Genomic DNA, 12,130 nt, shown 5'->3' on the forward strand with positions numbered 1-12,130 from the left:
AATAGCTCAGCTGGAATACTGTTACCTCCACTAGCTTTGTTGTTGCTCAGACTTCCTAAGGCCCATTTGACTTCACATTCCAGGATGTCTGGCTCAAGGTCAGTGACCACCCCATTGTGGTTATCAGGGATGTTAAGCTCTTTCTTGTATAGTTCTTCTTTGTAATCTTGCCACCTCTTCTTAATCTCTTCTGCCTCTGTTAGGTCCCTGCCATTTTGGTCCTTTATCATGCCCATCTTTGCATGGAACATTTCCTTCATATCTCCAATTTTCTTGAGGAGATCTCTGTTCCTCCTTATTCTGTTGTTTTCTTCATTTCTTTGCACTGTTCATTTAAGAAGACATTCTTATCTATTCTCTGGAATTCTTCATTCAGTTGTTTGTATCTTTCTCCCTTGCCTTTTGCTTCCCTTCTTTCCTCAGCTATTTGTAAAGCTTCCTCAGACAGCCATTTTGCTTTCTTGCGTTTCTTTTTCTTTGGGATGGTTTTAGTTGCTGCCTCTTGTACAATGTTGCGAACCTCCGTCCATAGTTCTTCAGGCACTCTGTCTATCAGATCTAATTCCTTAAATCTATTTGTCACCTCTATTGTATATTCATCAGGGATATGATTTAGGTCATACTTGAGTGGCCTAGTGCTTTTCCCTACTTTCTTCAATTTAAGCCTAAATTTTGCAACAATAGGTATCTTAGCCAAGTAAAATCTGGTAATCATGAGGTTAAGTATATAAGCTGTGGCTGTGTTTAATCGACCAGTTTCTGCACCACTTTTCTGTTATCATCAGTCAGTCCAATTAAAGTCCCTCCTTTGGGGCAAGACCTAATTGATTTTGGAAATGGCTTGTCGGTTTTAGGACATTTCATTAGCTATTTCGTGTAAGAGCTTCTGAGATGTTATTTGCTGGGAATTCAACTACTGCCTATAGCCTAATTATTCCATTGGTGAGAGTTTGGGCACCTCAGATTCCAATCCAGGACCTGGAAACTGGATTGTAGGTACTCACTAAATTCTGCATGGGCCATTCTCTCCTTTTTGTCTAAGAGGTAGGGGGAAATCTCACATAGGCAGGATGGAACATAGGTGTGAGTAATTCAAAATTTTTAATGGGAGGTGTATGACTCTGATAGAGGAAGTCCCATACCAATTGTGAGGAAGCCCCTGGTAGGCCCTTTTTTTCCACAGATGAAGAAGTGTTCGACTGTTGCCTTTTTACTTGTAGAATAGAAGCCAGGAGAAATTAATGATCCCATAGAGCTCTCACTTCCTCATAGTAATCTCCCCGCAGGAATGGGCTATTGTGAACACAATTCACACACTTATTTCCACGTAGGATGATCTGGGTAATATGATTCTCTGAGATGGCATTACAACCATGGGCCCACCAAGAGGAATTTCCCACATAGGCATGGGGAAACCATGAAATGAAAGTTCCATTCCAGTTCCACCAAACCATGATGGTCCAGTTACTTTGGTATATCCTAGATGTGAGATTCAGGAGTTGACACATTAAGTATCCCTTCCCTCCAAAGATAAACTGGCCCCTGGAAGAACTAAAACACTCTGTTCCAATTTCAAAGTGGCACTGCAAGATGTACCATTCAGTTGGGTCTGATTCCATCTGGAGAATGCACTGCAGTTATATCCTGGATGCCAAATTGGGGTCTGTACCCCAACTGGTCCAGGTGCAATGGGACCTTTCCTTATCCCTGGTGGCATTCTCTGATTTGTTTGTTTTGAAACACCAATATCCATCTTGCTGATCTATGCCCCATCATTCTGTTTCATTATGATACCCAACCTCTTCCCATGTTCAGTTTTCTTTCATGGGGGTCATCTGAGAGGATTATGGGGCTAGCCTATTTTGCCTCTGTTAGTGGATGGGCTCTGAAAGGAAAGATGACTTTTCCCCCTGATTGGCTGCTATCACTCAAGGCCAATAGTTTGCTAAATTAGGATAGATTGCTATATCCTTGGACAAAGATTCTATTGAATTGTCAGGATTGTTGTAGGATCAATAGAGCTCCCTTTTTGCCTCACCATATCAATATCAACCTGCAAAAAGCCAGGCTTGTTTTACTATATCTGCTGATCATGGTTTCTTGGAGTGCTTTAACACTTATGGTCTCTTCAATTTTAACCAAAGGGCAAAACCCAGACAGGTCTTCAATACCCACTTTTCTTCTTGGCACTTCTTTCTGCTCTCCCCAGTTACTAAGGCTTTGGCTGCCTCACCATCAGCTTCTACTGGGTCATGTAAAGTGGCTGACTTGGTCTTTGAGTCTTCTATGGGAGTTTCAACTTTTTTTTACTCAGGTATGATGGATCCAAACCTTTGGGCTTCACAGTCATATAAGTAGTGAGCAGTACCCGAAATGGTCCCTTCCAGTGTGGGACCAGTGGTTCTACTTTCCATGTCATCACCAATACCCAATCTCCTGACAGTATGTCATGTAGCAGGTGATCCAATGGCAATGGTTGAATCTAACTGGCATATTTATGAATCTGGGAAAGGAGAGACTGTAAGGCAGTTCCACATTCCTGCATATAGGTATCCCGCAGATTTATATATTGGATAAGGACAAGGAAAAGTTTCAATAGCCTAAAAAGTCTACCATACAGCATATCGAGAGGAGACAATTCCAGCCTTTCTCTCGACTTTGTTCTGATGCAGCTCAAGACTAAGGGAAGTGCCTTTGGCCACTTCCGTCTAGTTTCATTGCACAATTTAGTGAGGGTTTTTTTCAGACTTTGCTTCACCCTTTCTACCTGTCTGGAGAATTGGGGTCTCCACACTGTGTAGAGTTTCTACTTAATCTGTAGGGTCTGGGCTACCTGTCATACAACTTGGGAAGTAAAGTGAGAGTCTTGATTGCTCTCTAGACACAAAGGCAGGCTGAATCTGGGGACTGTTTCTTTCAGGGGGACTTTGAAACTGCTTTGGTGGTGACAGTCTGACTTGGGTAAGCTTTAAACCCATCAGATCAATTGGTCCACAATGACCAGAAGATATTGGTATTTCATAGACTGGGGCACTTTGGAAAAGTTCACCTGCAAAGCCTCAAATGATTGGTGCACCCACTGTCTTCTTCCTGGAGGGGTCCTTTGGGCATGTTTGGGATTGCTAGTCTGGCAAACTGAGCAATCTGGAAGAATTCTTGATAGGGTCCCGGAGCCACAGTGTACCATAGCATTGCATCTACCATTTTAGTCCCACTAAAATGGGTGGTTTTGTGCAGTTCCCACAAGAGGCTTTGTAGGAGTTGGATGGGTACTGTGCCATCAGGGTTAATTCACCAACCTTTAGAGTTCCATTTGGCCCATCTAGTCTTCTAGATTTCGACCCATCTAGTCTTCTCAGGATACAATAGCCCAAGAATACAAAGATTCTTAGGTAGCTCAAGTATAGGGGTTAATTGCCTATACCATTAACTAAGCAAAACCCTACAATTAATGGCATGAATGGTCCACAGGTGATGCCACCAGTGTTGCTGGATTCAGCATATCGCATAGGCCAAAGGTCACTGATGGGTTTCCAAGTAAACCAACTTCGTATCAAGCTAAGCAAGAGGGAGTTAACAACTTCTCTCCTTTGGGTCATGAGGTGGTGTACTTCATGATTGGTCAGTATGTGGATAGGTTGTCTGAGGGTGATCTTTTGGGCCTCTTCCAATATCAGGACTGAGGCCAGAACAGCTCTTAGGCCGGCCAGCCATTCTTATGCTATTGCCTCCATTGCCTGGAGAAATAACCGTCTGGTCTCCAACTGCTATGAAATGGCTGTGTCAAAACTCCAGATGCCACTCTTGCCTGTCCATATACATTCAATTAGTACTTAGGATCAGGGCGACTGGGTGCTGTGGCCTACATCAAAGTGTTTCAGTCCCCATTTTGCTGTTGGTCTTGGCAGTTGTCTTCAGTAAGAGCCAGGGTTAGTTTTAGGGCCAGTGTCCATGTTCTTTTGCCCTTCTCCAGCTGATATCCTGAGTAATGGATGCTTGTCTAGGTGATACATGCCTTTTCCCTTGAAACCGTGTAGCCCTTTTTTGCTAAACGGTTCAGTAAGAAAATGCTTACTTCCAGTTTTTCCTCTCTGGAGCCACTGGAGATCAGAAAGTCATCTACAGCAAGTAGGAGTCACCAGGCCACTTCCAATCAGGAAGGCCCCTCTGTAGCTCCCCTGCAAGCAAGCTGGGGCTTTTGATGTATCTCTGGGGCAAGACTTGACAAGACAGCTGTCGGCAATGCTCTGTATCCAGATCCTTCCATTCAAAGACAAGTAATTGTTGGCTTCCTTTATCCAAAGGTATGCTGAAAAAAGTATCTTTCACATCTAAGGTGCCGTAATACATATGGTGAGAAGGAATTGTGGTTAAGATGGTGTGTGGGTTGGGGACCATTGGGTGGCGCATGTCAAAAGTCTGAATGATGGCTCTGAGATCCTACATCAAGTGGCACTGGATGAGCATGACCTGGGAGTGCTGGGGGAAGAGCTTTTCAAGCACAGGTTCTTTTCTCTAGAAACTGCCTTAACAATACTTATCTTCTGTGTTCTATTGCCTGTTGGATTGTCACTTGTTCATGCTTTGCCTCACCTCCCTGCCTCAACAGCCATGCCTTACTGTTTCTGCACCCTGCCTTGTCACCCTGGTCCTTGTTGTGTTCAGAGGGACAAGAATGGGTGTGCCAGGGTGAGGGAAAGAGGAGGGTGGAGCCACAGAGTTGCACCAATTCCTATCAGCACCCCAGCCTCCTCCTTGCCCCCTCCCTGGCTCTAAATCTAAACAGCTGGAGAGGAGCATCCACTGTTGCGGCAATAGGATTGTGCCCTAACTTTGTTATGTAAGTACATACAGTGCCTGAATGTTCCTAGTTTCTTTTTTGTTCCCTGTTCTTTTTCCCCACTTAAGATGTTGCAGTTAGATTGTAAAGCGCCATTGTAAACTATAAGTTGCTAGGTGGAAAGGACCCTGGAGATCTAGTCCAAGCTATCTAGTACAACCACAGCATCCCTAACAGATGGCTGTCCAGTCTCAGCTTAAACACCTTCAGAGAAGGAGAACAAGGCAATCTGTTGCACAGCTAAATAGGTTAAGAAATGTCTCCTAATGTTAAGCTGTACTCTGTTTCCCTGCAATTTCCACCATTGGTTATAGTTGTGCCCTTGGGGATAACAGAGAACAAGTCTTTTCCACCTTCTGCATATAAATGAAATATATAAAATAATTAAAAAACAATTATTCTTATAAATTGCTCTGGCAGCATTGAATCTGGAGTTGATTGTGGTTGTACTGGTTTAGAATGGAAAGTCCCAGAACCAGATGAGATTGATTTGTTCAAAAAGAAAGGGACTGTTTCCTATTCTGTTTACAGATTTCTCCACTCTTGCACATCAGGCCAGTTTCCTAAAAGTCAAACCAGCTAAACATGAATGTGATTATGACTTTGTCCTAAGTAAGTGTAGCAATCAAATCTGCTTACAGATACAGGAAATAGATTCTTCAAAGATAATACTTTATCTGATGAAAGCTGGTGCTTCCCTCTAGTGGTAGGACTTTTAGTATGTTTCTGATCTGTGGATTTTATGTTTTGTTTTTTAAAAGTGGCCCAGAATAGTCAAGAAACAGGTTTAGCTCACATTATTGCATTCATCATGGAAGCAAATCAGATAAACCTAGGTCAAGATGAGCTGAGTAAGGAAGATGGTTGCTTGCCTGTGTACATAAAACCACACAGTTAGTGAAAATCATGGGTGGCCACTGGCTGAACTGAAGTGAGCTGCTAAATGAATAATGCTTTATGTACTTTCTTCTGACGTGTTGTACATGAGTTTACCCTCTTTTCAGAATTCAAACACCTCTCCCACCAAGAAATTCCTATGTTTTCTGTCTAAAAAATACGTGTTGTATAATTGCTCTATTCTAAATCCAGACAAACAAAGCAATCCATGCCCCTGCCAAAGTTTGAGGGCTTGTTGGATGTGGCAGAAATGCTACTACACTGGTTGAAAGGAACTCCACTGACTGGACAGCATTCCTGCCCTAGAGGCACTTTTTCCCAAATGCATCAGGGTTGTATTGGAGGCAGCATTAGATCTATGGAATGAAAATCATCCTTATTCCCTCCACATGCCTGCTAACTGGGGCTCCAAACTATTCCAGCCTGAAGCTGGCATGGCTATTTTGCATCTCATGGAATTAATGGGAAGAATGAAAGAGAATGCAGGAGAGAAATTCCAAGTCTACTCCTGCAGAACGCAGGCATGGCTTAAGAAGAATGTTGTTCCTCTTGAACTAAATGGGAGTTAACTCAATCAAGAAGGCTGACTTTTCACATTGATTTTGCTAAGAAATAAATCCTACTAACTTATTTTGGATTCAACCAAATATGCTCATTATCCCAAATTAGGGGAAGAATGCTGATATAAATAATGACAGAAATACCAATCATTTTTGCTTTTCAACTACTACTGTCCAAGAGCTTTTGGTCCATTTATTTGACATTGCTATAGCAAGAAACAGAAATAAAGGAATAAAGCTGCATTTGTGTAAGTCAGACATGAACATACAGCAAAAGAATAAATAGAAAGTGCATTTTAAAGCCTTATTACCACCAACATACCATATTTCATTTCAAAACCCTGCTCCCACTGAATACAGTGCAGTTCCCTGCAGGTTTGAGGAGTTGTATCAGTGTATTGTCTGTTTGCAGGATCATATCAGTAAGGGTACAAGAGAATAGTCTGCTCCTTTGCTTCTTTTCCCTTCCCGTTCAGATCTAACAAATGCCAGCTCACTATTTGCTCATTCATTTCTAGTCTAAAGAAAGCTGTATTTTGACATCATTATTTATTATTTATTAACCAACTTTTGCAAAACACAAGAGGTACCAGACCTAAGAGATAGTGATGCATCCATCCTGGATAGGTCGGCACAAAATAGTTGTGTGTGTGATGTTCCTTAGGCCTCATGTTAAAAAGTAACTGACAAGCTGCTGGAAGCATGTTTATGCCCCAGACAGCAAGTTTTCGGCTTACAGATCTCCTTACTGCATCGCGGTCACTTACATGTGTGCATGCATTTACTAACGTCATTATTCATAGAAGAGATCAGTTTCTAACTACTGTAAAGCCACAGGATAATGGGCTCTGTCACAAATATGTTACCATTTGCCTGTTCTATTATTTCCTGGGTGAACTTTGGCAGTTGATATACCTGCTCTCATGACATGGTGGTTGGTGGTTATATCATTCATCAGAACTTGTTTTTGCAGAGTTGGACAGGAAGTAGATTTCTAGATGTTTTGGATTTCAGCTGCCAACATTCCTGTTCATTGGCCATGCTGGCTGAGGCTTCTAAGAGCTAAAGTGCAAAAATTTGGAAATTTACCTTCTGTGTATCCCAGTAAAAACCAATTCTATGCATGTTTTCTCAGAGATAAGTCCCATTGAATTTAGTGGGACTTTCAATCAAACAAGTATGCATAGGAATATATCCTCAAGGTGCAGTTCTACACAGATTTAAATCTGCATGGATTTATGTAAATTTACTTCCTGTCATGAATAACCCTTCCAGGGAAATGTGTTTAGGATCAGGATATTGGGTGAGATTCTAGTTCAAGGTGTTGCTATAATCTGAAAGAGATGGCTCCCAGCTCTGCCAACTAATAAGAATTCCATTATTCCATCTTTTCTTCCCTAATGGGAGAGAGAAAACAGTTGAACAAAGCAGTGGGAAAAGGTGGAAGTGTTACAAGTAGATAGCATCATCTGAATCCCCCGCTGACATTCCGTAAATGAAGCAGAGCAATTGCAGGATATGAGTCTTATCTGGAAGCAAGCCCATCTTGCCTATTTCACACACAGGTACTCTAATGCCCACTTGGAACTTTGCAGAGCTGCCTATTCACTCCAATGTTGGAGAAACCTTTGCAAGTGCATAAATGATGCTTTACCTCGTACTTTTCCAAATGTGGCTGTGTGTGCCTATGTTCTTTCAGGTTCTAGGTCTCTACACTACAGACTTCAACCTTACACAATTTAACTTTAGCTGCCATAGTTTCTTCTAAATAATCTTGGGAATGGTAGCTTGTTTGAACACCAAGAATTATTTCTTAGAGATCCTTAGATCTTATGCAGTTTTTGGTAGGAAAAAAGTTCTACAATTCTTGCATGGCTGGTGAGAGTTGTAGGACTTTTAAATCTTTCTAAATAAGCATTTAGATTCCCTCCACAGAACTACATAGTCTCAAATTGGATTCGTTTATATATAAATATAGTACAGTTACCTGGGGAAAGGCAATAGTGGTTTATTCAGACCAAATCTGTATGTTAATCCTTTTTGTATGGTATCAGTGGCTCCAGGAAATAAAACATTGATAATTTAAAATTCATATAACCTTAAATTATTTTCCGACTATGGATACTAGAATACACCACCCTCCCTACTCAGTTTTCTTGTAGCTATATATCCAGTTTCCCTTTACTGAAGCATCCTGGTTCTCTGAATTTCATGCGTCTCCCCAAAAGAGCTTTGTTATTTAATTCTATTTCTGTCTCTTTGAGTGTTGGATTACAGAAATGCATCAGGTGTTTGTCAGTACATTCAGATACATGGACATAAACAGTACTGAGTCAAAGGCCAATGGTACCCTTGCAGGACGATTCTACATTTGTATTTTAAGGATTATAACCACTGTCAATTTGCATACATATTCAGACTTCCACAGTGATAGTATATTAATGATTTGCAGCAATTCCAAATGAATGTTTTTGTACCATCTTGTGCACTTATTTTCTCAGGGCTGATCCATCTTAATGATGGAGAGAGTACAACCATTCTTCCATGACTGCTTCCCCTACTTATCTTGACTGGTGGCAGAATTCTGCCATCTACCAGGAACCAAAGCTTGCTTGGGCTCAGCAGTCACATCCCACTATGGAAGTAAATAGATGTCTGGATCAGTCCATGCCACTGCCTCTCCCAACTGCCAGAAGAAGGCAACCTACTTACTTTCTTTCATCATTCAAGGTTGATGACTAGGAGTTGAACCTACACCAATTTCTTCTGTCAGAGGATTAACAGAACTACTAGGACCAATCCCCAGGTTCTGCAGCATGTTTTATGTGTGTTACCTTCTTCTGGAAGTTAATATAAGTGGCAAGGACAGTATCAGGAGACAAGTTCCATGCATTTCTTCATATGGTGAAGTCAGCTGATAATTCATTTGGCATTGTCCTAACAGCAGCTATCCATGACCACAGGCTAGTAAAACACCCAAGATGACATAGGGGAAGTACACTCAGGAAATACCAGAGCCTTTCTCACCCAGCTCACAGCCATTGCACTAGTGGAAGGAAACAGTATAGATTGCTCAATCTGCATTGGCCTTACAATTTGCCTTGTAAATTACATGGACACTTGGAGCAGCACTGTGGACTAAAGGCTCTACTATATGCAAAAATGTATTCCGCAACCTGTTGCCCTCCAGATATTTTGGACTTCAAGTCCCATCAACCTCAGTTGCCATGCACAACAGTCAGGAATCCTGGAAGTTGTAGCTCAAAACCTCTGAAGGGTACCAGGTCGGGGATGCAGACTATGGGAATAAGATGCACAAAGTAAGCACATCCAGTCCCCAACAAGTAATTTTGTGCAGACATGAGCTTAGGTACTGTTGTTTTATAAATAATAAATAATAAATGCCCTAATAGCTAACTACTGTATGCACTTAATTGGAAAGATAACACCATGGCTCTTTCACAGGAATTTTGTTTTGGTGATATCTGAATAATCTTAGTTCCAATCTGTTGATTTCTTCTGCATCTTTGCCTGCAGATGATCAGGGAATAGCTTCCAGCTTCTGACCTCACGGGGCTTAGCATCCACTGCTGTTTCTTCAGCAGCCCTGGGCTCGTGGTGCACCGTCTGGAGTTTCTCAAGGAGCCAGTTTTGCCGGTTTGTAGAATGCAAATGTTCCCCTAAGTCATGCATAATCTGCATTTCACTTACAGACCGCTTCCTGTAACAAAGAAGGATTGTATGGGATTAAAAGAAATGTCACAGAGTTAGCAACCCAACTTTTAATTTTGTACCCTAAAGACAAAGTAGGCATGGTATCATTCACATGTTTCGCAATTACTTCAATAGCTTTTGAAGGGCAAATCATGTGGGAGGCTGATCTAGACTGCGACCCAGGAGGGAGGCATTTAATGCTTCCCCCTCAGTCTTCTATGCTTAGTTATATTGGGAAAAACACTCCTATTGCTTCTGATGGGCACTTTCTTTCTGAAATAAAGGGCAGAGGTGAGAGCCTGTTCAGGATGAAGACTAGAGTGGGAAACTAAGGCTGCAGCCCCAGTTGCTTATGCCAGGGACCTGATCAATAATGGGATTCCCATTATGGGAGCCCAGTGCATGCTATTTACTGTTTTTTAAAGATTTACATAAATGCTTATCATGATGTCACATCTAGTTTGGACTTTTGTAGAGAATTACATAGAACAAGGGTGCCTTTGCTATATGTTAAGAGGCATCTTTTCCTCCTGTCTCCCTCTCAGCACTGAGGGCAAATCACTTTAGGGTTTTTAGCTTTATTCTGTGGAGACTCCTTTCATGGACAGTAAGAGAGATAAAAGGGGCAACTGAAATGTTCCAGCATAAACACAAAACCAGATTAGGATGCATGCGCTTCTAAAAGATCAGGTGCAATCGCCCACTGGATTGAAGCCTGGGCTTGTGACATAGGAGTTACCATGCGCTCACAGTCTATCCAAATTGAAGCAATGAAACCAATGGTACCACTCAAGATGCAGATGTCTGAATGAACAGGCTTCATTACTCGGGTATAAAGATGGATAGAACCAAATTGTCCCAGGCTCAGTTATTCAAGAATTCACCTATTTGTTTCATTCTCACTGATACTGAATAGAGGCTGGTTAGGAAAACATAACAGAAATGTCTCAGATTGTGGGTGAACAGAGGCCAAACTTTACTTTGTATGCATCCAGAAGCATTAAAGTACAGTACTTCTATGCCCTTTATAGTTGTGTAGAAAGTTAGTGTTTTTTCCCTAAGAAAACTTGCACCTGCTGAAATTTCCAGAATTATAGATGCAGAAAACCTGTCCTCTGTTGCATCTGGTCAGCCTCATTCACCCCCTGCTTTATCAGCTGTTGCATGAATGCTCATCTGTTGTGCAGAAATGGAGTTGTGTGGGGTTGGGGGTGGGGGGAGGAGAGCTACTATAAAGCCATTGCTGCACCATCCCAGAGTAACACTTTAAGTATGTGTGTGCATGCACATGCAACTGTAAGAACTATCTAGTATTGCTGTTTTTAAGCAATGAAACCTAAAACCAACTGGCTTTCTTTAATGTGTATTGTGTGCAAAAGGGATGGGGATTATAAATGTAATAGATGCTCAAGAGAAACCCAGACCTATGAAAAGAAAGCTCCTAAAACAACTGTGTAAATTCCTTACAAGATTTACGTATGCAGAGTGTACCATATAGCATGACTGCAGGTTGCCCACATGTGCTATAGCTGAACTTCTGATTATCTGAACAGAGCAGCTGATCCCAAGGTAAGTCCCAGGGAGTTTAATTAGATATACTTCAAAGTAAGTATAAGTACTAGAACTGAGTTCCTACTTTGATAATGCTGGGAGGATCTTTGAATTAAGATGTGATTGTCATTTGCGGCTTGTATTATTTGTCCTTTTATCCAAATTTTCTGTGTGTTAAGTTCACAAGTGAAAGAAGTACCCAAGCAACAGAGATCCGGAGGAATGTGTGCTCTTCAGTTACCTTCAGCCTCTTAAGATGGATATCAAGAGATACTCACATCACAGCTTTTCCATCAGAATTTGTGAAGAAACAGATGGCATATAAGATGATTGCAGTTTTAGCCATGTCTCGAGTAGAAATCATGTTAACTAGATGAGATGAAATTGAGAATTATCAATCTGTATTTTCATGGTTGGATTGAGTTAGAGACAGATATGAATATGTATATCATAAATATCTAAACAGTTTAGAAGATGGTCCAACCATGAGCATCTGCTCATGAGGGCAAAGGGTGCCATGTCCTCTTATTCTCTCAGTTTAATAGCCTGCAGAAGTGTCTGCAGTATA

At 41.5% G+C, this 12,130-nt stretch overlaps 1 protein-coding gene across 1 annotated transcript; it reads right to left on the reverse strand.

Moving 5' to 3' along the window:
* Positions 1-9,792: 9,792 nt before the first annotated feature.
* On the reverse strand, positions 9,793-11,926 carry PTH (parathyroid hormone). The gene is made up of 2 exons (XM_044426144.1): positions 11,841-11,926; positions 9,793-10,018 (listed from the first exon to the last, which is right to left on the reverse strand). Exons 1-2 carry the CDS (start codon positions 11,924-11,926, stop codon positions 9,793-9,795), a joined length of 312 nt encoding a protein of 103 aa, XP_044282079.1.
* Positions 11,927-12,130: the final 204 nt, after the last annotated feature.

The sequence above is a fragment of the Varanus komodoensis genome, unplaced genomic scaffold (assembly GCF_004798865.1).
Source record: "Varanus komodoensis strain SLA01 unplaced genomic scaffold, ASM479886v1 scaffold16, whole genome shotgun sequence".
NCBI classification, from domain to species: Eukaryota; Metazoa; Chordata; class Lepidosauria; order Squamata; family Varanidae; genus Varanus; species Varanus komodoensis.